General features: G+C 48.1%; 1 protein-coding gene across 1 annotated transcript in view; it reads left to right on the top strand.

The window, feature by feature from the left end:
• Positions 1-26,239, top strand: part of LOC100116518 (diacylglycerol O-acyltransferase 1) — an 86,270-nt gene that overhangs the window by 43,890 nt on the left and 16,141 nt on the right. The window contains exons 4-8 of the mRNA XM_001600943.6: positions 5,306-5,358; positions 6,692-6,800; positions 17,271-17,426; positions 22,373-22,556; positions 24,022-24,130. Coding sequence (XP_001600993.2) covers positions 5,306-5,358; positions 6,692-6,800; positions 17,271-17,426; positions 22,373-22,556; positions 24,022-24,130 — 611 coding nt within the window. The remainder of the gene's footprint in view (positions 1-5,305; positions 5,359-6,691; positions 6,801-17,270; positions 17,427-22,372; positions 22,557-24,021; positions 24,131-26,239) is intronic.

The following is a 26,239-nucleotide window of genomic DNA, read 5'->3' on the forward strand; positions in this document are numbered from 1 at the left end:
GGAAAATATTTTAGATTCTCTGGTAATCTTTGAATTAACTGAACGCACAGTTTTTTTAATATAATTGACAGCTCTGATTTCAATATCGTCTTGCTCTTCCTTTTTTATTTTTTCTTTATTTTCTAATAACGCATATTTATATTCGATACCAAATTCAACTTTCTCTAATGGTAACATACTGTTATCATCTTCTAGTGTTTTTGCAAGGTCTTCAATATTTTCTGATATGTACGAAGATTTCAAATTTTTCTTTGCAAAGAGAATTATTAGACTAATGAGATCATCATAAGCGCCGCTGACGTTAACACTTTCACTTTGAAATAAAATGTTTACTTCATTGCCTTCGAACAATATTGGTTTAATTATTCTTAGGTATAGATAATTAGAAATATTATTAAGCATCATTGATATCTGCCTAGCAGTGTAGCATTTATCAGATTTTTGATTCGCAACTGTATTGAAAAAAGTTTGTAATTAAAAAAAATGCTCAAGTATCACCTTTACGGCATTATAACGCGCGAGCCAACGCGTATTCGCAAGTTTTACAAAAGAATGAAATTTTTTTGGGAATTCTCCATTGTCATCACAAGATATATTGATAGTTTCCCATTAAGCTTTGTAAGTGTCACACCTAGCAGATTTTTCTAAAAGTGTTGAAAGTTATAATAAGCAGACGACAAACAAAATATGAATATACAAATATAACATGAGTATAGATTTGAGATAGAAAGTTGTTGCTCAAAAATTATTAAAAAGTTATAATGTTGAATAGGGAAATACTACAATATGAATTTAAATGTTTTTCTACTCTTTTTTAGTTTCTGCCTCCATGTATCACGTGGTCTTATTCTAACTTTCAGCGCTGAAAATAGCGCCCTCTAACGGTGCTTGGACGTCCGAATTGCATACTTAAGCATATTTGTACATTTTGGCCAACGCAGTCTTAAATAACTCATTTTTAAATTTCGTAATACCTCGCATAAATGATCTGCTGATTTGATACTGCTGTGACAGGCTAAGTATAGTGCCAACTTTATGTCTCTAATCTTGTTTTCATTTTTGGAATCCGTTTGGTAATTTGTGATCCTTTTCTGTTTTACATGAATTCTTTCCATGTTCTGCAAGTGGGTGGCTATGGAGCCATGTTTCTCCAAGTCCGCACGCTGAGCTCTGTAATCCTTGTTGCAAACGTCACAGTGAGCTTGCTTCTAATAATCCTTACTTTTTGACAGCTAACCTAAAAAAAATATTATTATTAGACATTACACATGTTTATGCAACATGTTTACAGAAGCCTTATAAATGTATACTACCTTTGGCCCATGATTGTTTTTCCCAATCTGGGTTGTACTTATAACATCTTGGTTCCGAGTGACTCCTTCTGTCGCTAACATAGCGGTTATTTACTTTTGGATTGGATAGCATTTTTTTAGTAATTATCGCCCTCGTCACTGGTGAAACTATTTGTAATTAAAACAGTATCAGTCATAATTTCAGTTTCGTCTGATATTTTCAGTTGCAGAGTCCAGTCTGATAAGACGTTGAAAAGACTTTCAATAATTATCTATTAAAATAAGTTGAATTTGTGACCATGCTTTCTCTTCTTCAAAATATTGTTGGTCAAAAAGTGTCGTATGTTTCTTTGAGGAACCTGAGTTTAAATTTAATTAAAAGTCTTTGTTGGGTTTGCAAATACTTCAGTAAATCATCTTTTGTTACACTCATCTGCGAATTAAAAAATTAAAAAATAGTGAAAGATTTTTTTTAACAAGTTTAACAAGTTTAACAAGTCATTTATGGTATATGGGGAATCCTACGGGAAAAATGCCATTTTCTGGTTGGAGAAACCGAAAAAAAACAAATGTTGGGGCACGCATCCGCAACTTTTTTTTTCTTATTGTACATGTTCAGAACCATGCAAAACCACGTTCCAACATCAAAAAAGTGCCTTGTGACACTTTTTTCTAGGCCCTTCAAATTCATCGAAAAATAGCAATTGTTCAAGGGCATGCACCTAATGCAATAGGGCACAAACAGAAAATTTATTACGGTAGAATTAAAAAACGGGAAAAGAGCTTGAATTTAAAAAAATGCGTTGGAAAGCTTGATTTGGTCAAAAGTTACGCACAATCAAAAATGCGGAAAATCATCAAAAAGATAAAAAATTTCTTGACTTCGAAAAATCCGGCAATGTTCATGATTTTTTCCGTATTTTCAATTGTGTGTAACTTTTGACCAAATCAAGCATTTTTAATGTATTTTTGTTTAAATTGAATCTCTTTTCCCGTTCTTCCATTCTACCGTAATACATTTTCTGTTTGTGCCTTTATCTTTTAGGTACATGCCGTTGAACAATGGCTATTTTCCCACTAATTTAAAGGGCTTAGAAAACAGTGTCACAAGGCACTTTTTCGATGGAACGTAATATTGCATGTTCTAAACATGCACAGTAAGAAAAAAAAGTTACGGGAGTGTGCCCCAACATTTGTTTTTTTTTCGGTTTCTCCAACCATAAAATGACATTTTTCCCGTAGAATTCCCCATATACATGTATGTATTTGTGTATGTATATAAGTGTGCGTTTCTCATTTACGGCCTTACCTTATAAATCAAGTTACCGTGGAGCACCCTTGGCTAAGTATTCAGTTTTCTATATATGTCAACAACTTTTGTGCCGAATTTTCCACGTGACCTGAAGGATGTTTTCGAAATTCCGACAAGTCAAGATAAAAATAAAACGACGAGACCAGCGTGTATTTCCGCTGCGTCATGCTAAAGTATTGAGCAATTTATTTATTCCTCGGAAAAAATTCAGAAGGATGACGTGACATGTAAGCATGATGTCTATAGTGTCCTACTTTTTGGCAGCGCGTATTATTTTTGCACAATGTCAAAGTGGTCTTTAAAATAAGATGTGCCACCTCTGATAAGTCTAAGAAAAGATAGTATTAATAACTCTCATCTAGTGTTACTTTTTACGGCTTTACGGAACTTTGTTAAGAAGACGCTAAGCACGCGGTTTCGTGTAACTACTCGAGATTGAAAAGGTTTTTTAATTAGCGCCCTTATAATCAGCTGTAATAAACAGCTTGCGCAAAATTATTTTACGCACAAAGTTCATATTTATATTCAGCTACTCTGAGAAATTTTATGCGCCTTAGTTCAACTCAGCTCCCAAGGAGCTGCGTCTTAATCACGCCGCGATAAATCGGTAATTATACCAGGTGGAAAGAAATTTCTCCAAAGCCGACAGAGCGCGATAAAAACGAGGAAAAAGGAAAACAGCGAAATAACCCGCAGAAAAAAAGAGGAAGCCGAATCGCCGACGAGCAAGTTTGATGGTCAGTTTGTTGAAATTCCAGGCCCCCCGCGGCGGCGTTACTCTTATTCCCGTGCAGCTTTGAGGAATTAAAGCCTATAATACTTTAACTTCTAATGCTCGTACGTTTCCAGGTGTACAGAGGAATTCCCGAGTTGCTTTCACCGAACGAAAGAGTAACCGTAGCACGGAGAGAAAGAGAGAGCGCGACTATTTAGAGCTTTTCTAGCCTCCTTTCTCCTTCCTCCTCCTGCGCAGCTTTCTTGCCGGCGCTACTCGCGCACGGCTATATCTCCTCTTCCTTTTTTGTTTCTGGCAAATCGAGCCGCGCGGACTGCTTTTTCACGCCGTGTTGCGTTACTCCCCGCACTGCTAAAAAGAGAGCCCGTGGAACGAGGACGAATTTTGCGGTAAAGGCGTTCCATTCATTTCTATTAGTGCACTGGGAGCTGGAGCTTAACACACACATACACGTAGACGCGGGCGCGCAAACCGAATTCAGCTCTTTCTCCCTTCCTCTTTGGCTCTCTTCGCTCCTTTGAGTCCCGCAGCGAGACGCGAAATAAAATCAGCCGCGCGCGGAGACACTCGAAAACCGGCCACCTATTTTTCAGCCCCGGGCGCAATAAGCGCGAGTCGTACACCTCGCAGTGTATAGGATGATTCGAAAAGAGCTGCTATATGCGCGCGAGAGCGACGTTTTGTGTTAGACTTTGCCCGCGCGGTTCCGTGATGAATATTTACGCCAGCTTTTTAATAAACCCGCGCGCGGCTTTTTACTGTTTCTGCCGTCGACGCCACGCCGCACTGCCGTGTGTCATTATGGCTTTTCTTTATGCGCCACTCGCGGCGGAACTCGCTTTCTTTATGAGCGCATTTAATGTGCGAATTAGCCGACTGGAACGAGCTCTTATTCTCCTTGATTATTGAGAGGAAAAGAGAGCCGAAGCGGGGTAATTGACGTAGATGCATGATTCAGTGGCGGGTTAACGATGAAACGTTGTATTTTAAGCAACTCTAGCGTGCTCGTCAATCACACACGGTGCAATTAAAAGCTCTTCAAAGCCGCTCGACGAGGACGTGATAAAGCTAATTTAAAAATCCAAGCATTCCAGACGTTTATACTCGAGAAATTTGACGAGAAGGTGGCTCGAAAGCCCCTTCGCGGATCTTAATTAAAAAAAGTAAAAAAGCGCTCCGACAGCAAGTCCCGAGCGCTGCATGCATAACGCGAATCACAAAACAAAGAGCACGTGACGAGTGATACTTTCGACGTCTGGCGCTGTCGTAATCATCGCTAATTGGATGATTCTCGCGTGTGCTTTTCGCATTTTCCCACATAGCCGAAAACGCCCGGATCGCAAGATAACAAAGAACTAGCAGCGGAACGTCTGAGCGGAATTTCCTCAACAATAATGCCAGATGCTCGTCCTCTCGCGTGCAAAGCCACCTGTGCAGCAGCGTTATTTTTCCCCTCTGTGTATCCGCCTACTCTCCTCGGGAACGCATCGGGGCTGAAAATTCGAAAACACTCGGTGCGCACGGAATTCTCTCTCTCGCTTTCTTGTCGCTCAATTCCGGTCGCGAGTCGAGTGGCCTTCTCTTCTTTCCGCTGCCGCACTGCACTGATGCTGTAGCGTGTGTTTCCGGTCTCCCGCGCTTTGAGTGACAAGCTTGCGAGACGACGCGTCGAAACCGATTCCCCGTGAGTCAGCTCGTTTGCTTCCAGCAGCGCTACGCCGTGTAATGTTTGCCGGGGGGCATGTAAGCGCGAGCGCATTGACACCTTTTGTCGCTCTTCAATTGTCCTGACATGACTCGACACGCGAACGCTGCGCCGTCTACTCCCACTACTATCACCGCCAGACATGTCATGGCGGAGAATTTTCGACTTCTGAACCGAGCGTCGGTGGTTTAAGTAGTGCGAGCACTGGTTGTGTCAGACACAGACTGTACAATAATCGGACGTTCCTGCTTTGGTTTCAGACTCCGTGGTTCCTGTGATGCTGTGCTTGCTGATCGAGAAGGGCCTGGCGATGGTGAGTATCGAGTGAAAAATCGAGAATCGCAGCTCGTACGAACGCGCGCGAAAAGCTCTTCATCTTCATTAGCGAGCCATGGTCCGAAAATCGGAGCAACAGCGGCAGTGGCAACGCGCAACATGTCGTCAATTATTTGCGACAGCTTCTTTCCGCCGAGTCATCGATCACGTCATCGCTCGCGTCCAGCTGAATTTCCTGCTTTTCCCCGGATGCGCGAATACGCGTCCAGAGAGAGATAGAAAGCGCGTACGTCGATCTCTCTCCGCACATCCATGCGGCACGTACGTATGGATATGCGTGTGAGATGGGAACATTGACACGAATTAACGAGGTACTCACCACCCTGCAAATTTCGTCGGTCGCTCGCGGAGTGTGCAAATAGCCGAGCTGCGCGTAAATGCAGCGTGCGCACTTACGGAGGCGCGATCGATTACAGCGGGGGGCTCGTGTGTGTATCGATACACGCAGTTACATCTCTAGGAAATTGCTTCCGTAAACTCGCGAGGGCTCTTTCCGCGTGCAGCTGCAGCAAGACAAATGGAAATTTGTCTTCCGGCCGAGTCGGCTAAAACGCCCGGTAGTTAGCTTTACGTCTCGGCATAAAACTGGATTGTGTCCTCTTTCCGCGACTCGCCTTTTACGACGGGAGAGTTCGGAACTGCGCGCCTGGATTAACGTCGCGCTGCTGCTGCCGCTGCTGTGTCGCTGCTTCGATTATTAATTTAGATATCGAGCTTTACGCCGCGGTCGGACAGGGACCCTTCGGTGCGGGAATCGTCGGAGAGGGAGAGGGAGGAAGAGCTACGCTGGAAGCCGTAAAGCAGAGCTGATTTTCTCCTGATTTTCTCGAGTCAGTCGGAACGGGCAAATGCAATTTGCCAAATACACAGCGCGCGCTCGGCTCTCTATATTTACAATGTCGGGGGCGGGCGCGGCGAGAGGGGAATAAGGGAAATCGGGCTTCCGGAAGGCAGAGCAAAGGCTCGCTCTTTAGCTATTGAGTTAAACAGGTATATAGCTGCTTCGAGCTGCAGCGGTAGTAGAGGCAGCCCCGGTACTTCGGTAAACGTTGTAGAGTTTGTCGAGTATCTCGGACGCAAGTAAGAGATCTTCACATTGGAGTGATTGGTTCAAGGGGTTTGTTGCAGCAGCTACGGATACTCGCAATTCACTCGGTGCTCTCTCAAAGGGGCTGCGCGCAAGTTTCTTCCTCCGGCGGCGCACGTAACACGCTTCTCGAGAATGTTTTCGAATCGCGCTTCCTCCGCTCTCGCGAACCGGACGAAGCGAGCCAGCGCTCTGATTGCTGATTTCTCACTTTGTTTTCCAGGATATCATGGCTCACGGGCCCGGCATGGTGTTCCACGTCGTCAACCTCATCGTGATGGTCCTCATGCCGATGGTCGTCATCCACGTGAAGGAGTCCGGATTTAGTCTGAGTGAGTTACCGTCATCGTCCTCTACGTCCCCCGAATTCTATAAAATTACTCGCCAGTGGCGACAAACACCGTTACGCGAGACATGCACACCTCCGCGACGCGCTATTTATTTTCCCGGCGTCTCGGAATCCCGTCTAATGAAACGAGCAAACCTCGCGCTGCTGCGAGAGAATAAACTCGGGAGGGAAAATTCGAGCTCGACTCTCCCGCCGCGATTATAAAACGGAGCGCGCACCGCCGACAATGAGTGTGTGCTCACTCGTCTAAATCACGTCGGCCGCCAGGGCGTATTTATTCTGGCAAAGTCTACCTCCTTCGTTTTTCCGTACAAAAACCGGATCGAACAAACACAGTCGCCTCGCGTGTATAGTCGAGAGAAGAGACTGTGGATCTCCGTATAATAATCACAATTAAACAATGATCCACTTAATTCCAGGACTCGACGCACGTCGTCATGCAAATAACGCGACGCGGGAATATAAGCACACACACACACACACAGCACAGCGCGGCCATCGCGTCGGCGGCCGCATGCAAATGTAATTACAAGGCTGCCGCGCCGCATCTCGTTGTACTTCTGGCCGAGCGCTGACTTGATCTATTATCCGCGCGGCGCGGCCCCGAATGATCGAGCGACTCGTCGATGCCCCCAGGGAGAGCGCGAATTTTCCGCGCGCTGATTAATTAAAATATTCAGCCGACGACGTTTCAATTACACCGGCAGCTCGGCCATCGATCAGAGCCGGATCAAACGGAAGAGAATCGCGAGTCCCAGCTCGGGTTGGCGCATTTAGTCGAGTGGCGCGAGAGTGGCCGAGCAGCTGCTCCTTACACTGCACTCGAAAGTATCGTCGAGTGGCCTCTGCTACATTCTTGGCTCGCTTTTACTCGGCTATAAAACGGCCGAGAGTGAGCGACCGGAGCTGCACAGGAGCGGCTTAGAATAACGCGCAAACACGTCGTCGTCCTGCGGACGAGCTTCGTGCGCGCATGCATTTTCAAACTAGGGACACGATGCCGCGGCACCTTCGAACGTGAGCTGAATCGCCGCCGCGGCCGCTCGTGTGAACGAATCGCCTCGCGTGATGTCCATCTTAATCGTACACCGCTGCTTTTGCGGATTAATTAATCGCATAATGTAATTTCGAGTCGTTATACACTGCAGCTAGAGACGCTGCGGACGGCTAATCATTTTTCCAAGAGCGTCGAGCGAAAGAGTCTTCTATCGTCGGCGGGCAAATTGCGTTTCCTTATACACACACTCGCGAGTTGGCTCGGTGCGCGACCTCCGGTACACAAGTAAACGATGAGCGCCATTCTCGCAGCGGAAGTTTCGAACACCCGCTAAACAAGTTCGAAAATAGTACGGCCGCCAGCTGCCCGTTGAAATTTGATTAATTACTTTGTTTAGAAAGTTGGTTGGAAAATACGGTTTATACGTCGACTGTCCGTGTGTAGCTGCGCGCGTGTATGCTACGCTGGACAGGTATATGCGCGGCTGAGGTGCTCTCGAGAGTTTTGGTCGATGAAAGCCCGCAGTCACGTACAAAACCCCATTCGCCACTGCCGCCGCCGCTGCGCATTGCAATAAAAATGGGGGGTGGCTGCTGCTGCAGCGGGCGCAAAAAGTGAGTCGAGTATTTGCCCGCCGCGTTAAGTGCCACTCGGTCTCGTATTGTTTTGTGGAAAGTCCTCAGACTCGCGCACACTCGGCCCGCGCTCCCTATATACACGTATATAGACGGACCCGGACGTGCGGCATATTTTATATACAAGCGCGGCGCTATCATTAACGGACGGATGACTGCGCCCCATAATTCGCGAACGGAAGTTCGTAAAACTTTGCCATCTCCGGCTGAAATTTTCGCGCACGCGCGACGAGCGCCGGCGTATAATACATAAAAGAAGACACAACTCCGAAATTGAAGTTAAATGATATCCGTCCGTGCGCAGCTCGCGGTTCGAATTACGCGCGCGCGTTGGAGGGTATAGTCTACGGCTCGAGGCTGCGCACAAAGAAGGAAAAGTTCAACTCGAAGTGTAACGAAATTATAGGACGGCTATCAAAGTTTCTTGCAAATTAGGCACGCATCTTTTGCTTCGTTAAGAAGGTCATTTCCCTGCGCTAGCTTCGTCGAATTTACGAGGAGCACATCCTTGAGAGCGAAGTAGGGCATTCACGTTTGTTGCCAACAGCGGCTCAAGAGCGAGAGGGGTGGGGGCAAGTTCGTTATTCGGATTATTACATCAGTTAGTATTCCGGCTTGTTTACCCTCTCGGCTTGCTCGCTACGCCAAGAAAGTCAGCATCCGCGTCGAGGGACCGGTAGAGCTGCTGCACTACTACCACTACTGCTGCTGTTGCAGCACAGCCTCTCTGCGCCTTGGATTCTCCGGGATTAGCGAGTTGCGGCGATTTGTTATTCAAAATTCGTGCAAAGTCGCGCGGGCGTGCATACACCGGCGGAGAGGAGATGACGCGAGCGCGAGTTTCCGGTTGGCGTACGAATGTAATTTCCGGTGGCACGTGAACCCTCTAGCGCGCGCTGCCCTCGTTTTATCATACCCTCTCTTTGTTATTTTTAGCTCCGGCTCTGCGGATCAGCCGAAATTGCTGTGCGCGAGCAGCGATCAAGAATTTTTCGAAATAACTTTCTCAACACTCCAGCAGATTAGCATCGTCCTCGTCGAGAGCAGCTCGTTGACGCCTGTGCGATTTTCGCGCGCGCGCGCGCGCATCGGGGGTATACATACTTTGAAAAATTCAGGTCGACGGGAGCTGCGACGCACGTACGAAGGCCCTCGAGGAAGAAGTCAATTTCGCGCGACGAGTTCGGCAGTAGAGCGTGAAACGTCGAGGCCCCTGAAACGGCCACCCCCGCTCGCTCTATGCCGTATATATAAGTATGTAGCGTACGTCGCGCGCGCTCGCGGAGTATAGGGGGCAAAACTTGAGGGAAAAGATGCGACTACTGCCTTTCAATTGCATTTGTACTCGGGACTCGTAACATCGTTATCGTTCCGCGCTCGGAGGTGCGTACGTGGCTGCGAGCTCGGCGAGTTTGTCGAAAAAAAAGAAGAAGGGGGAGAAATTGCGTCTGCAGTCGTATCTATTTGGGAGAAAATATCAAAGTACAAACGAGAGTGTCGCGAAAAGTCCGCGCCGGTGCGAAAGATAAGCCTTAATCGGAGTAACGGCTCGGGCCGGTAGGTAGTTTTAAGTTAAGCGTACAAACACACAGAGAGAGAGAGAGAGAGAGAGAGAGAGAGAGAGAGAGAGAGAGAGAGAGAGAGAGAGAGAGAGAGAGAGAGAGAGACAGACAGACAGACAATCCAGCCGTAGCAGGTAGGAACAATAGTTGGAGTAATCTCGTGTCGCTGCGGCGGCGGCTCTCTCTCCTCCTTATATCCCCTCGTAATACTCTAAGTCTACCCCCGGCGCGGAGCAGGAGCTATACACGTGTATCTAGGTGCGGCGGCCGGGCCGGCTTTCCGCAGCCGGAGAGCAGCAGAGGATATGTATTTACATATGGAACGACGCGACGACGCTTTGGAGCCCGGCCAACCTGTTAGGTTAACTAGCTCGTTTATACCGGATAATCCGTCCAAAATTAGGCCGCAAAATTGGTTTCCCCTCTCTGCGTGCGACGCGTAACGCGAAAGAATGGAGATGCTCCCTTGTATAACGGCCGTCGCACGCGGCTTCCGCGTTTAGCGCCCGAGGCTGAACTCGTCTGCTCGACTCTGCTGCTTCGCGCCAGTGTCTCCTGCGCGGATGGAAGGATCAAAGCTGCAGCGGAGAGTCAAGCGCAGAAGCCGCGGGCTCGGTCCGGAATATTGTAAATAGGGAACAGACATGATTTTTAAAACCGTTTTTAAAATAAAGTTAAGGATAAATCTTACAAAAAAGTACAAGAATCACGATTTTTACTGCAATATTTGTTAAGTAATATTGTTTTGAAAATTCGGTTTCCTAATGATACGTTTAAACTATTGAGAGTTCATGTGATCAATATGGCGGCGCGAAGGATGAAAATATATATGGATTTATAAACGCATGTAAATTTTAATACATAAAATAACCTTATTGTTTTCTCCAAAATCATAATAAAGAAGAGAGATAACGCGTCAAAATCAAAATAGATTTATGATGACTGAATTTATGTATTTACATGCCCGTATGTTAGGTTAGGTCTTTATCCTTTGAGCCGCCACATTGGAGAGCTGTCGTTTTAAAAACCACTCAAACATAAGAATTTTTAATTAATCATTTTAGGGCCTAGAGCTATTAAATCAGCAAAAAATTGATGCATAACGTATTCTTATGCTATTTTCTACTGTATATAAGTATTTATATGTATATAGCAGAACCATGTCTGTTCCCTATTGAAATGCTGCTGCCGCTGTTACTCTCTCGCTCTCTTAGCAGAGGAGTACGGGGCTGCGTGAATTTTTTTGAATTTCTGCCGGCGGATTTTAATATTTGCCGCTACGGCGATAGTGGATTTGGCTTTTTATGGTTTTCGGAATTTCATCAAGTTCTCGAGGGGATTTGCCCTGGCTCTTTTTTATTATGTATAGCTAGCGAGCGAGCGGCGGGAATTTTATTTTCCAGCCAAGATTGAAGTCTCTGGCTGTATGTATAGGTGCGCGAGTTCAAGCGGATTAGCTGTTGCGCTTGAGTGACAAGCGGCGGATAAGGAAAAAGATAAAAGACTCGCTGTTTTTAATTGACTCTTTCAGAGAATTTTGAAGGGAACTCCGGAGGAAAAACGGATGAAAATGTTTCCATGACGAGAGAATAACACGAGGGGGACTCGTCCGAGCGTCGAATGTAAAAAACCGACTTTTCCGATATACACCCTTCCATCTCGAGCGCGCTTATTAGAAGCACCGGAAAAAGCTCAATAAAAAAGCTCGTATATATACGTATCGCCGCCATCCACTCGGCATACAATTACTCTTCGCCCGATCCCCCGCTTAATCGACCCTCCTTACAATAATTCATCGCTTAATGCGAAAGGCGCTCGCTCGCGCAATTAAAAGCCGCAGACGCTAAGCTCTCGAGCGGTACGTAAAATTCAGAGCCGCGCACGTACCCCGCGTTCATCATGTACGCACCCGCTGAAGGAAAATCTCGAAGGCCGCTCGTATAAATATCCGGCGCGCATTAGTCCCCCGAGAGGGGCACAAGTCAATTGCCACCTTTTAACGCGCTGCACAGAGAGCCCCTTTCTCCGTGGGATCGGGATATCTTCCGACGCTAAGCTCCGAAGGACCAGAGGATACTAGCTATACTACGGTCAGGATTCCCCGAATTTCCAAACTGGCTCGGCTAGCCGAGAACGCTCGCTCTCCGGACGGGGAGGGAGCGTAGGGATCTTGCTCGAGTCCTCTGCAGTAGGGATCGAAGTTATTCGGTCGCGTTAAACCGCAGGAGAACGTTTCTGGCCATCCTCCGCGAGCAGTAGGCCAGATAATATTCGCGGCTGTATTACAGGGGAATTCGTATTTTATTCGGCCGCAAATATTTAATCGGCCCAGGGGGCCATTACGCCGGACGTGCCGAGACTTTCGCTCGGCGAAAGTACAGGCTGTATTATGCTGCTGGCTCTCGGTTTTATACGAGCCGCGCTGAGAGGACTGATGAAAAGTAACGAGTTGCGTGCGAGCTTCGCTCGATTACATTTTTGTGCGCCTCGCTTCTTTCCTGTCCCTCGCTGAACTGCTAATCGCGTTTATGATGCGGTATGCTCGTACATCGTAGTTTGATATTTTTTCCCACCCTGAACCTTTTCTGGTGTTATGAGGTGTTATGAGGATTCCGAATGAACTCGAGGCACCGCATTAATTAATTTTAGATATACAACGAATTATCATCGTTCTTTCTTTGGTAAGGATCAGTGCCAGCCTAATCAAAATGTTTACACCATTTTTAAAAATCTATATCTATTGGTTCGATTATTGCTTCTTCTATAGAGGCTTTTTCCTTGGAATGATCTAAAACATTTCCCATCGTGGAAAAAGAGCAGAACGTTGAATTCGCTGTTGATAAATATTGTAAGAAGATTCAACGAAAGAATCACAGCTTTATTTAAAGAACATTAATAACTTTTAAAAGCATTTTCAATGCCCATACAACCTTTAATTAACTGATGAAATGGATTTTATTTTAATCCACTCTTTTGGGATCTTTCAACGGTAAAATTAAAGCTCCATAAAGTTACTTTGATTTTAATACTCGTATTTTCGCAAAAATGTAAATTAAACTGAATCGATACTTCGATTGGAGAGAACAAAGTTAATTCAAAGAAATGGTAACGGTGCTTCTCTTTTTTTGTATATATACTATTCGAAAATCACTTTTCATCGAGTTTAATTAAAATTCGTTTCTCGCGCAGCAGATTATTGCGTATTTCTTTTAAAAATATTGATGAGTTACAATCGAAATGCGGAGTAAACCAAATTCCTGGTAGGAACTCTGACCATACCCCTCACACGAATCAACTAATAACGTCGCCTCTCTCGATTACAGTCGAATCAGATTCAATCATGCGACGCAAACGCGCAAAGTGCAATCGATTCCTCCTCGCGTACACACCCACACACAGACAGCTATAGGAGCTCGCTCTGGCATTGGAGTCGATCATACGGCCCTTACGCACGAGGAAGCTTGCAACGGCGCCGATTACAGTCTCGTGCCAACTCCGCCGGCTGCCAGAGTTCAAATGTCCGTTGAACCGATTCGCCTGCGCGGAGCGAAGTATAGGAGTTTTATTATAACACCGGGAGGTAATCGATCCTCGACACTTTGTATACAAGAGCTCGCGGCATGTCGACGCGCCGGGAGCAGGAAGCGGAGAGACAGCGCTCGAGCGCAAGTGTCGGCGGTAACGAGACGCTGATCGATTGCAGTAAGTGGCGCGGGGGGAATTCGAAAGTTCCGCGTTCAGCTGTTTTGCTTTTTACGCGCTAATCGCTTATTCCAGCGAAAGCGACGATTACGCCGCTGCAAATTACTCGCCTGCTCGTCGTGCCGCTGGATGCAGGCGTTATAATAAGAGCCCGGACAAGTTAATTATTCTGGGCGAGTCGTGCGGGGGTGTGCGCATATAAAAGCGCGGCTATGGAAGGCAGCTCGAGAAACACAGCGCGCGCAAGGCGTAGGAATAAATAAAGCGAGAATAAAAGGCATACTAGTACGTCTTCTCGCGCGCGAGCGAGTGTCGGATGCGATACAGCCGACGCTCGCACGGGATACAAGCCTGATTAATTCAGACGTATAAGCTTCTCTCCTCTCGAGTAGCGCGGCTCTGTGTTGCGTGTGTGTATTTGTGTGTGCGGTATAAACAGAGATCTTCGAGGAAGTAGCTGATCCTTTCGCAAAAACGATTTTCCCGGACCGCGGCTCACGTCCCATATAATAAGGAGCGAGCGAGCGACGAGTCCATAACGGCGCGGCGGCGGCGAATAAAGGCGGAAAACAGAAAATATCCGATGCGATCTCCCTCTTTCTCCTCTCCGCGGAATTGAAAGCTACATATCCCCAATACGTATATAAAGAGGGAGAGCGCGAGTATACTCCATAGGTATAGCTGCAGTAACTGCGATGCTCGAGAGCGAAGAGAAAGAGAGAGGTGTATTCCATGTCAAATTGGAGGACGGCCGATGCCTCGCGGATACCAAGCGTCTATACACTGGGAAATCATCTTGTGCGCGCGTGTACTCGGAAGATTCCGGGAAAGACGCTACTGCTACTTTGGAATTATTCAGACGGAAACATCGACGGAAAGTCTCTCCCTGATGTTTTTGTCGTACACACAATACACTGTACTCGGTCCGAGAGAGAACTAGACTCTCCGCCGCTCTTACTCGATACACCGCGCGCAGCTCATGGATTATTCATCCGAAGGCAGTACTTCGCGTTCATACGTAAACATATATAGATATACAGATTAAAACAAAGCGTGCGAGGCTGAAACAAACGCAGCGCGACAGGCCGAAACGCCGCGAGTGCAAGTCCGGTCGGGAGAAAGATAGCGTGACAATGGCCGTCGTCGCGAACTATCCCGAGAACTAGCAATTCCTCAGGCTCCGTGGAGAAGCGACGCGACGTGCGGCCGTCCGGAGAAAATTGAGAAAGTATTTTCACGCTGAAAGTTGCAGTGCGCGCATCGCGGCCTGGACGAGAAAGAGAGAGAGTACCGCGTATATACGGTACGTACACAACAGTCGATACAATGCGATCCCGCCGCGCGCTCACGTTATCGGTGAAACACGGCGCGAGAGAGAAACTTCACTGCTACTTTCGATCATGGACTATACCCCGGCCACCTTATTTCTCGCGCTTCCCGCACTGCCGCTGGGCATAATGGATGTCCTGAAAAATTCACTATAGCTAGCACTACACTAGAATTTCTCTCCCGGCCCCCCTTTTTCGGCGCTGCTTTATTAATGGACTCTCTTCCGCGTGTATGTGTGCGCTCGCGTATTAGATCCGGGGAATTTCGACTGTCTACACGGCGCACGAGAGTCTCTGTTTAATTTCGGATTAAATTCTTTTCCCTCTCTCTCTCTCTCTCTCTCTCTCTCTCTCTCTCGTGTGCTCAGCGAGAGATCTCCGTGTGTATGTGAGCGATAAGCCGCTGCGAACCTGCTTGTTTGCTCGGATCGACGATTGACTCGCTCGATTATCTCCGATGTACTTTATCCGCTCGATTAATTCTCGAGATGATGCTGAGAGGCCTGGAACAACGAAAAGCGCTGCAAACGAGATATAAAACAACGGGTCGCGAAAGCCATTACAAGCCGCGCGCTCGAGAGTCAAAACACGCCGTCGGAAGCTGTTCGAGCAAATGAATGCGGATACACGCGACAAAAAGCGTTTGCCGAAAGAGCTGTACTACACGCTGCTGTTACATGTCTCTCTTTCTCCCTCTCTCTCTCTCTCTCTCTCTCTCTCTCTCTCTCTCTCTCTCTCTCTCTCTCTCTCTCTCTCTCGCTCTCTCTCTCTCGCACATGGCAACGACACTCACACCGAGAACCGCACATAGTATAGCGGACGTATTCAATCGAATTAAGCCTAGGCCGCAAATCAATTGCTCCGAAATTGGTAAACGCCAGAGTGTGCGCGTATACGTGTTTGCAATGGAGTCGCTGCGTTAAGCGGATGGATTTATCCCGGCCGATCGTGTATGCATACGAGTGCGCGCCAGCGATCGAGACACGAGACACGACATTCGCCAATTATTATATCGTGTGTCTTGCGGTCGCACTGCTCATATCGCTGGATGATCCGCCTGTTTCGGCCTTTTTGGGATCTTGTAACCCATGATACGTGCGTATTTTTGATTCGGGTAAAAATTCGAGCTGATCGCGTAGCAACTGCGGCGAGATCATAACGGCTGCAATGCGTACGTCAACTCTTGAAATTGTTGCTAATTTTGCGCTACACGCGACCGTATACGTTTCAGCGTTCCCATTTGATCCGATATCATATGCATAAAAAGAAGTAAAACAATACTTCGAAACACGCTCGCGGAACTCGGTGAAATTTCAATCCACAGCACGCAATATCAACTCCAGGCAGTTCCGTTTATATTGCCGAGCGATTTAGCGGGAACCGACGTCGATTACGTGCAGTAGCGCGATCTCGTATTAATAAACGATGGCATCACTTTCCCAGTAATACACGGCCGACTCATAACACAAAGGGGACATCCCGAGCGCCGCGCGCACGACACATGCCGTGTCCCCGCGTCACGAAGACTCTCCCTTGCGGCACGCGAAGCGATGTCGCCGCAAAATTACGATACACATACCTGTCCCTCTCTCTTCTTTCTTCCCTCACACACATACGCGCGTCGCGCTTTTATACAGCCCGTCCATTGTCGCTATTTTATATAACTCGCGCGAGCAGCCGCGGCGAGTATAATGCATTATTCTATTAGGCCGGGCGCTTGATGTGTCCGACCTCTCCCCCCCCCCCTCACCCTTTGTGCGCATATTTGAAATTGAATGCGCTTTGTGATACTACGCGCGCGCTCTCTCTTTCTCTCTATAAATATTTTAGCGGAGCTCGATGAATGGCCGACGCCAGCGCTGCTTCTCTAGAGTCACTTTATTTCGAAAGCATTCGCGCGCTCCCATGGATTTTCCAGCGCAATTTGTAACGCGACTGGTTACACGCGCGTACATGGAGTCGAATTACCGTAAAAACACGCGCTAAAATTTTGATGACGGCTATTGAATTATTCGAGATTCGCACGGGAGAGCGAATCGAATCAATTTATAACGAGGCTCGCAGCTGTTTGACGTCCGGCCGAACGATGTCGAACGAAGGATTACATTATTCGTTTATATCGTGTTACACATGAATTATATGCCCGAAATTCTATCCCCGGCGAGTTAGATATACGACGCAATTTAATATACACGTATCGATATATTTCCATTCCGTCTGCTGTTACAGTCGGAGCGATGTACGTCTGCATGCTGTACGCCATCCTCTTCCTCAAGCTGTGGTCGTACGTCCAGGTGAACATGTGGTGTCGACTCAGCGCTAAGAGCAAGACTACGTCCCAGGGCAGGATGCGCCGGCAGTCCTTCAGCTATACCGATCTGCATTGTAAGTATATATCCACACGTGGGACACACACGCGCGACGAGCTTTTTGCCGACCCCGAGAACGCTGATGCCGCACTATGCAAATCAGAGCTCGGCAGAGGCTCGTCGTTCTTTCTTTACGCGAAAATATTTTGACGTTATTGAAATGTGAAAGGTGCTGTCTGGTATATAGAGGAGGTACGTATCAAAACACCGCACCGCGTTCAAATGGATTGTGATATACCAACGCTGACCACGTCAAAAATTCATCCGGCGAAATGATGATGCATTGTATTATATTCTTAAATTACTGAAGTATAATACGCGTATTCCCAGCAATGTACGTTAATTACGTTGCATTGAACTGACCTCTCAATATGCGGTTTCCAATAATAATTCGAATGAACCGAAAATAAAAGCCGAGAAATCGAAATCAAACATTGAGCGCGCCTGACCGTATCCAGTTCGTACTACTCGACACAGTAATGGGCACGTGATCAAAGCGCGAACCGTAATCGTCCGATAAAAGCTCCTTTGCGCGTAACGGCTCTCCGAAGAGTCGATGACGACACGCGAGTTCACCAACATACTGGCCACCGCGTATAATAACGTATACACAGTTCGCGAAAGAGCAAAACCCACGCGTCAAACGGCCGGAACAGGCGCACGAAGCAGAATAAATGCGTTTCGCGGGCGCGCGCTAGCTCTATTCTGTAATGAAAATATAATAGAAATACTGGCGCGCCGGGTTATGGCGCACTGCGTGCGGCGTTTGAGGTAGCGCGTACATGTAGAATATTACGACTATATAGAGGGAGAGAGCGAGAGAGAGAGAGAGAGAGAGAGAGAGAGAGAGAGGGCACGCGGATCGGCTAGATAATTTCCAGCCAATTTAACTGCCGATCTGGCTCACCTCTATTTCCGGGAATTGGGCTTCAGAGATATCGATTATTCAGAACCGCGCTAAAGTCAAATTACGGATCGACCTTATAACCGATGAACTCGCTCTCTCTGCTCGCGCGCCCTGCCGTATGCGCGCGTTATTGACTCTCCGATACGCGCTCACTGCGTACTGCGCCGCTGGACGTTTTCTTTGTGCAATTTAGGATCGCGGAAAGACTTTTTTCGGAACGCGAAACGCAGCTGCTGCACGCAACAGAAACGATCGAGCTCTTGGAAACGAGAAGCTATCCCTTGGAAACAGACACCCGTATATAACTCGCACGAGGCGCGAGAAAAAGAAGCGCTGGCCTCTGCGTGAGCTCGACTGATTATATTTCCATAAAGCAGCTCTGCCCCGCTGCTGTGTACAGCTCAGCTACCACTGCTGCTGCTACTGCTCAATTTCCCGCGCTGCCTCTCTTTTCGCTTGCAAATTTCAATAAGCAATCTCGCGTAATATCAGCTCTTTCCGGGACGAGCGGGAGAGAGAGAGAGAGAGAAGCGCCTCGCGAAAACTTGGGTGTCGAGTCGGACACGAAGGTATCACGCTCGAGTGCAGAAATAAAGCCCCGAAGGAGGAAGCGCGAGAGAGAGAGAGAGAGAGAGAGAGAGAGAGAGAGAGAGAGAGAGAGAGAGAGAGAGAGAGAGAGAGAGGGGGCGACGACGACTGGCATAAGGCGAGCGAGCTCGCGTGCCATCCAGCCATTCGGTCCGATGAGTTTCTGAAAATCCAGTCTCCCAAGCTGCTGCTGCTGCTGCTGCTCTAGAGCCGAGGAGGAGCTATGTCTCTTTCTCCTGTGTTCTGGAGAATTTTCGTGCTCGGCCGAGCGAACGGCCAGCTGACCCTTTTTAATCGTATGGAATCCTTCTTTTGCTTTACGGCTTCATTCGCCGACGCGCTTTTTTCGCGGAATCCCCGCTGTTACCTGTGTCGCGCCGAACTTTCACAAATAATTGCAATGTTCACGCCCCGCGTAAACGGACTGTTTTTCAACTATACTAAAAAACATATATAGCGCTTCCCGCCAAAAGTTAACACGTGTAAACAGCGTCCGTTGATCGAGTGCCAAAAGCATACTTGCGGTTACCCCGCAAGCTCGTATACGCTAAAAGCCGGCCTCCAGACACTGGAAAATTCAAAATCGCGTCGAAAGCTTGCCGAGAATGGAATAAAAGCTCGCTGCGCGAGAGATATTATGCTCAGTCGAGGCTTTGAAACGCTACTACTTGGCGCTGGCGGGCAAAACTCGGCCGATTAAAATGATTCAAAACCAGTCATTTAGGCCGGGGCTCTTTCCACCCCTCGTCATGCTATATCCAGCCTTTGAAATTCTTCGCCCCTATTTCATGCGATTTTCGAGAGAGAGAGAGAGAGAGAGAGAGAGAGAGAGAGAGAGAGAGAGAGAGAGAGAGAGAGAGACAGAAGATCGCTTTTCCCTCCCGCTCGCAAAAGCGCGTCAATCCCCACGTCTTTGCATCCTGTCGTCGACAGCAGTGTGACTTTCTCGTCGTCTAGTCTTCCCCTCGTCCGACTCATTTTCCGATTCGACGAGACGTGTGTGTGCGGTACGTTTCTATATAATACTCGTCGGCGTCTCGCTAATTCCACAGACGCGACGTCGTCGTCGTCGTCGTTGTCGCGAGTTTGGAAATCTTGGATTTTTGCACGTCAAAGTATTTTCGCGCGGCGTCTCTTAAGTAGACGTGTGTTCTCTCTCCATCTGCACCTCTCTCTTTTCAACTTTTCTTGGCTGAATTCTGTTGTGCTTGTAACCGGATTAAGCGCGTGAATTCGATTGCGCGGCTGCCAGAAAAGTTAATGAAACTTTTGCTTTTCGAGGAGGAAACTTTTCGACCCCCCCCCCCCCCTCTCCTGCCGCGTATAATTGAGTTCACCTCCTCAGAAATTATTGTTGTTATCGCGCGCTTTCTCAACCAAAAAAGCTCGGCCGCATCGCATTTTTCAATCTAAAAAGGTGGAATAACACAGGCTGAAATCGCGTATTCGAAAACTTGGATGATTCACGTCTCCTTCAGCCGCTCTTTCTCTGGCAGAGCGACGAATGGCAATTTCAAGGCCTCGCGGATTTCGTGCTGTCGGCGCGCGGGGTTCGTATCCCTTTTTCGCTCGCGCTCGCACATCGCTCCCGAAAAGAGCTGCCACTGCTATGCAGCGCGACGGCGAATTCCAGACGCGAAAACTTACCCCATCTAGATGCACACGCGAAACAATATTTCCTGCTTTTTCCCCGCATCCGCCTCCTTGGCACGGAGCGTGTTTTTGCGCTTCTCGCGGAGAAATTAAACGAACTTCGCTGGTTGTATTCTTGGAACCGTGTCAAATTTTTCATTGGTCGAATTTCGATCGTCGATCCTCTCGATCTGGAGCATCGGTCGGGCTTCCCGAGAGAGTTAAAAAGAATACAGCAGCAGCAGGCTTTCGACTCTGCGTCAAAAGCCAAAAGCAGAAAAGAACGAGCTGCAGAAAGGAAAAAAGCCAGGTTCGCGCAAAAGAGAATAGTCATCGTCTCGTCGTCCTCCTCGAGAGGTACAAGCGAAAAGGAGAGGGAGAGAGACAGGCGGCGCAGCAATTCACCGTCGGCGGAATTATTTTTCTTTTGCCTGCACCTCCTCCATCTCCGGCTGCGCTCTTCTCCTTTTTTTCAATCACGCTCGTCGCCGTTGTCGTCGTCGTCGTCGTCGTGTCGGCCAACGTAATTCCGCCTTTGTGTCAGAAGATACCTCGGTACTTAGAGCTCCTCCAGCTCATATATCTCGAAATGAGCAGCGTCGGAAGAGAGAAAGTCTAAGCGGAAGAGGAGGAGTCTCTCAGTCTGTCGCCCAGACTCTCCAGCATCCCCGGCGCGAGGAATGGAGGAGCAAATTAACTACGACACGCACAATGAGCTCTCTGCTAAAACGATTGTCGGCGCAATCTTTGTCCCCCTCTCGCGGCTCTCTCTCCGAGGCTCGTGCAGCTGTGGCTTGTATTTGTTCGCATTCAAATATTATGCACTCGCTTCGGTCGCGGGGCAATCAACTCGCCCGAATTGAGCGGAATGCGAAATGCTCTCGCTCCGGCTCGTGATATTATCGTTCTCGCGAGCTTCTCCGTGCGCGCATATTTCTAATTTCAGCCGGACGGCGAGATAATATTATCCCGCCCGTCGCGAGAACCCCCGGATTTAAATGGATAATCTGGTTAGTCGTGACATGTAGAACCGCTCTTTCTGTGCGTCAGCTCGGCGTCGCGGGCGGAGAAGAGCGCGCAGGAACTTTTAATTAAAATTACTAAATAATACACACGGGCTGCTACTGCCTCATCGAGTTTTGGACGGGCGAATTCCATTTGGACGAATTCTTCGCGCCTTATTACTCGTCTCGGCTCCTTATACACGCGGCGGGCTGGAGGAACGATTAAATGGAAGCTTGCCAAGCTCATCGGTCAATCTCGAGCTCTCGCTCGTATCAACTGCTGTCCTCTCGTGGCCATATCCACTCTCCCCATCGAGCAGTGCTTAAACTTAAGAGGCTTACTTTACTCGTCTGCGATTATTCGCAGATTGGATTATCGGAAGACACACTCGACAAATCGCGCGATTTTCGCTTCTTCCATGCCGTGCGGCCGCGCGATAAACTCATTAGTCAAGGCGTGCGAATTAATTAATCGACGAGGAGGGATCGATCGAGCAAAGCGCGAGGGATTATCCCTCTCTCTCTTACTCGGCGGAGGAAGCCCCGATTGTGTCAGTGGATACAAAAAGCGTCAAGTAGTTACGCGCAGGGAAACTTGCCGACGTTCGTTCTCTAATTAATTAAAATGCCGGCGCGTAGGTGTATACGGGGAGGCGCCAAAAGCGCGTCGCTGGGAGAGAAAAGTAATTAATTAAAGACCGGCTGCACCGCTTCCGCCGATCGGATTTTTATCGAAGGACTGATCCTATTTATAAAAATGTACCCATAGCCGACTGATGCTGCTGCTGCTACACACGTGCACATTCATCTCGTTCGCTCGTCTGCTTTCAGCCGCGACGGACGCGAAACAAAACGGCGGCGACTCCGATGAAACGAGACACGACATAAACGGCGGCGGCAAAGCTCTAGTGCAATATCCGGACAACCTGAATCTGTTCGACCTCTACTACTACATCCTGGCACCGACGCTTTGCTACGAATTAAACTTCCCGAGGACTCAGAGGATTCGCAAGAGGTATGTATTATATACATATAGTTATACACTCCCGGCACGCTGGCCACGCGGGGCTTTTTGTTTTCCTTTAATACTGTATTTTTAATTATAGAAAGTTGCGCCCCGAACAAGTCTCGCGCCGGTCTTTATCCGCTGTAGCTTCTTTCACCTCTATTACGCTTTATTCTTCCCTCCTCCTCTGTTTGCGCGTGGCAGTACTTTTTTCCGGTAAAACGGCAGTTTGTTTTGCAAAATTTCGTGCACCAGCGTGGATATTAATTAAAGCGTACCGGCGGTGCAACTTTTTTTCCCCCAAGCACTTTGAAAAAGGCACGCGCTCTTCCATCGTTCATAATTAATTAAGCATTTCTATTATTTAGCCTTGCCAAGCGCGCGCGCAGCTCTCAGCCGCTCTTCGCTCCGGCCTCGAAAAACATTCCGTTTTCATAAAGTTGATTAATGCGTGCGCACGAACTTTGTTTTCCGCGTTAGGCTCTTCAGAAGCTCTCGCCTCGCCGGGCAATCCATTCGGCGCTACTTGTGCGATTCCGAACTTTTTTTTCTCTCTCGACCCGGGAAAAAAATTTTACGAGACAGTCGCCGCGCTCTACTTTGGCGTCTCCATTCAAATCGAGCTCGGAAAAAGTCCCCCTTCGGCAAACACCCCCGTATCAATCCGGCTACGAGTAAACCGCGCTGATTGCAGCGAGCTGTCCCTTTTTACAGAGCTCGAAGAAGACGCGCTCGTAAAATTAGATTCAGGGGCCGGCGACAGCAGTGGTGCATTGTTGAAAGTAAACGGTGAGGGGTGGCGGGATGAAGGGGGGGGGGGATTTGATGTATTCACTGCGCTTCCGCTCGCCTATGTTTTAAGCCGCGCTGGCGCACTTCCGGCCATTCCAGTATTGCGCCTCGCGTATGCACGTAGCTGCGCACCGTGAAATTTCACGGGAGGAATATCCACGTCGATGAATTCCTCCCGATGTAATTTACAATGCCTCGGGCGCCTTCTTTCACTCCCCCCGCCTGTTACGCCGCTATATACACACACTTGCGGGCGCCCGAGTGTGTATTATATACAAGAGACAGAATATAGCGCGCGAGATAAATTCTCCTTTTTATCGCAATGAAACACGCGGCTTCCTCCTTCTTTCATCCTCGCCCGAGAGGGAGAGAGAGAGAGAGAGAGAGAGAGAGAGAGAGAGAGAGAGAGAGAAGCTTCGACCGGACGGCTGTATATATAAATTACTGCCGAGAGAGAGGGGGAGGGGGTCAGGCTGAATCTTTATCCGCAATAAGTTTTGCGTTGAGTAGGAATAAATTCGGAGAACCGCTCCCTCTCTCTCTCTCTCTCTCTCTCTCTCTCTCTCTCTCTCTTTCTCTTCTCGGAAGAATGATGCGATTTTATACGCGGATTCGTGTCGCTTTATACATCTCCCTCTTCTGCTCTCATTCTTCTCTCATCTTCTTACGCCTCTACTCGCAGGTTTTTAATCAAGCGGATCTTGGAGGTGCTCGTCGGATGCCAGGTCGTCATGTCGCTCTTTCAGCAGTGGATGATACCGTCCGTCAAGAATTCCCTCATACCTTTCAGCGTGAGTATCTGATATAAGCTGATTATTATACTTGTTTATTACGATTCTCGCATATTGAATTTCATACGGCGTTTAATGAACTCGTCGTTCATCAACCGCACGTGGTCCGGCTCCACTTTACATCACAAAGCCGCCCGTTTGAAGAGTTTTTTACACGTATCAGAGCTTGAAGCTCGAACAAATACTCATTATAAATATATATCGATATTAATATTGACGCACGCACACGCGCGCGTCTACTCGTATACTCGATTGTCGCGACATGAATTCTGGTCGACTAGGCTCGCGCTTGCGCATAAAAAATGGCCATAAAAAATACCGCGGGCAATATCGGGCCCGCATTGAAAATTCATCCGCATCAAAGGAAAAAGCTTCATGAATAACATATTGTAGACGACGATGACGACAGCACGGGGGGAAATAATCCGAGGGACGATCTCGCTAATGAACGAATGAATGACAAAAAAAATCTAGAGACTCGAGGACGAATCGAAGCCATTAATCTTTCGAGCTAATGGCACATCGCGCGCTGGAGTATGTCAGCATCCGGACGACGACGCGGACACAATGGCTCGGCAAGTGCTATCCTGAGAGCGAAGGGAGACGAGCGACTGCTCGCACGCACACGCCTCATATAATAACGTCTTGTGTATTGCTGCCGCTCGAGCATCAGCAGCCATCGCTCCTCATCTCTCGGACGGTATATTAGGAGCAGCCTCTTGTCCGCCCACGACGGGGCAGACCCTTCGACTTTTATTTCCTACTTTAATTACTCTTGCCCCGTACGCGCATTACGTGATAATTATCGTTTCGCGCAACATCATTTTTCGCCGGAAAAAATTGCTCTGACGTGAATCGACGGTTTTCCGCTCTCTAACTCTCGTTCTCCTGCGCAGTATTTTTGCGTATAATATTTAAGGAATCCAGGCTCGTGAGCGCGCGCCTTTGTGTAGAACTCGTTTGCCTTGAAAATCATATTTCGCGGGCGTAATTACTGTTTTACTATGCATGGATTCGAGCCAAAGATAGCCGGCTCTCGCTAGCTATCTCCAGCCGCGAAGATAGCGCTTTAATCGAACGCCGTTTGATATGCTAAATATTTATAAGCAACTGCGCGCGCGCATTCGAAATTGGAAAAGCGAGACTGTAGAACTCGGCTGTCGCGCGGGGACTAGGTGTGAGGAAAAAAACGACGACGAACTCTCTTATTTATTCGCCGGGCGACGGGAGTTTAATCATACTCCCCGCTTATTTTCGGGGATGAAAGCGAAGTACGCGTGGCATTGTGTTCGGCACGTCGCAGAGAGAAAGAGAGAGAGAGAGAGAGAGAGAGAGAGAGAGAGAGAGAGAGAGAGAGAGAGGGCTACTAATTGGATTTACTCGCGCAGTACGTCTCTCGCACCCCTCATAACGAGATTAATGGAAAGCGAGAACACGCGGGCGTATAGTGGCTGCTGTTCCGATGTTGGCAAACACGGCCGCGCGTATACTTTATTTATAAAAAGGATAATGTCGCGGCAGCAACATCGGATCGGACGATCAGTGAGACACGCTCAACAGCCGGCGAAATGCCTGTGTATATGCGTACACACCCTCGTCCAGTAGAAGGTTTACCACCGCGCACATATACGTATACATCGTTGTCCTCTCTCCCCGCAGCCATAGGTACGCGCGAGTGTGCGGTTGTAAACGATTTGCCGCGGCAATCCACTTTCCCGCCCTCCTCTCTCTTTGCCCCGGCAGACACACTCACATACATACCTCGATATATAACGCAATGGGCGAACGCACCGAGGTGTAAATACTTAATAACTCGAACGGACGTCGGTCGGCCGGCTGCGGAGTATATGGGCGCGTATACGTACAGAGGGAGAAGCAGAGGAGGACTACTCGCCTAATCGTGAATGCGCGTTCGAAAGTTTCCCGCCAGAGCGCTGTTGAGCGAACAACTCCATTAAATTCAAGCGCCGGGGCTTTGCAAGTGCAGCCGACTAGTCGTAATGACGTGAGCTACTTGTCTCTCTCTCTCTCTCTCTCTCTCTCTCTCTCTCTCTCTCTCTCTCTCTCTCCCTCTCTCTCTCCAGCTAGCAGTGGTGCCCGCGCGCGAGT

Source organism: Nasonia vitripennis, chromosome 5, assembly GCF_009193385.2.
Source record: "Nasonia vitripennis strain AsymCx chromosome 5, Nvit_psr_1.1, whole genome shotgun sequence".
NCBI lineage: Eukaryota > Metazoa > Arthropoda > Insecta > Hymenoptera > Pteromalidae > Nasonia > Nasonia vitripennis.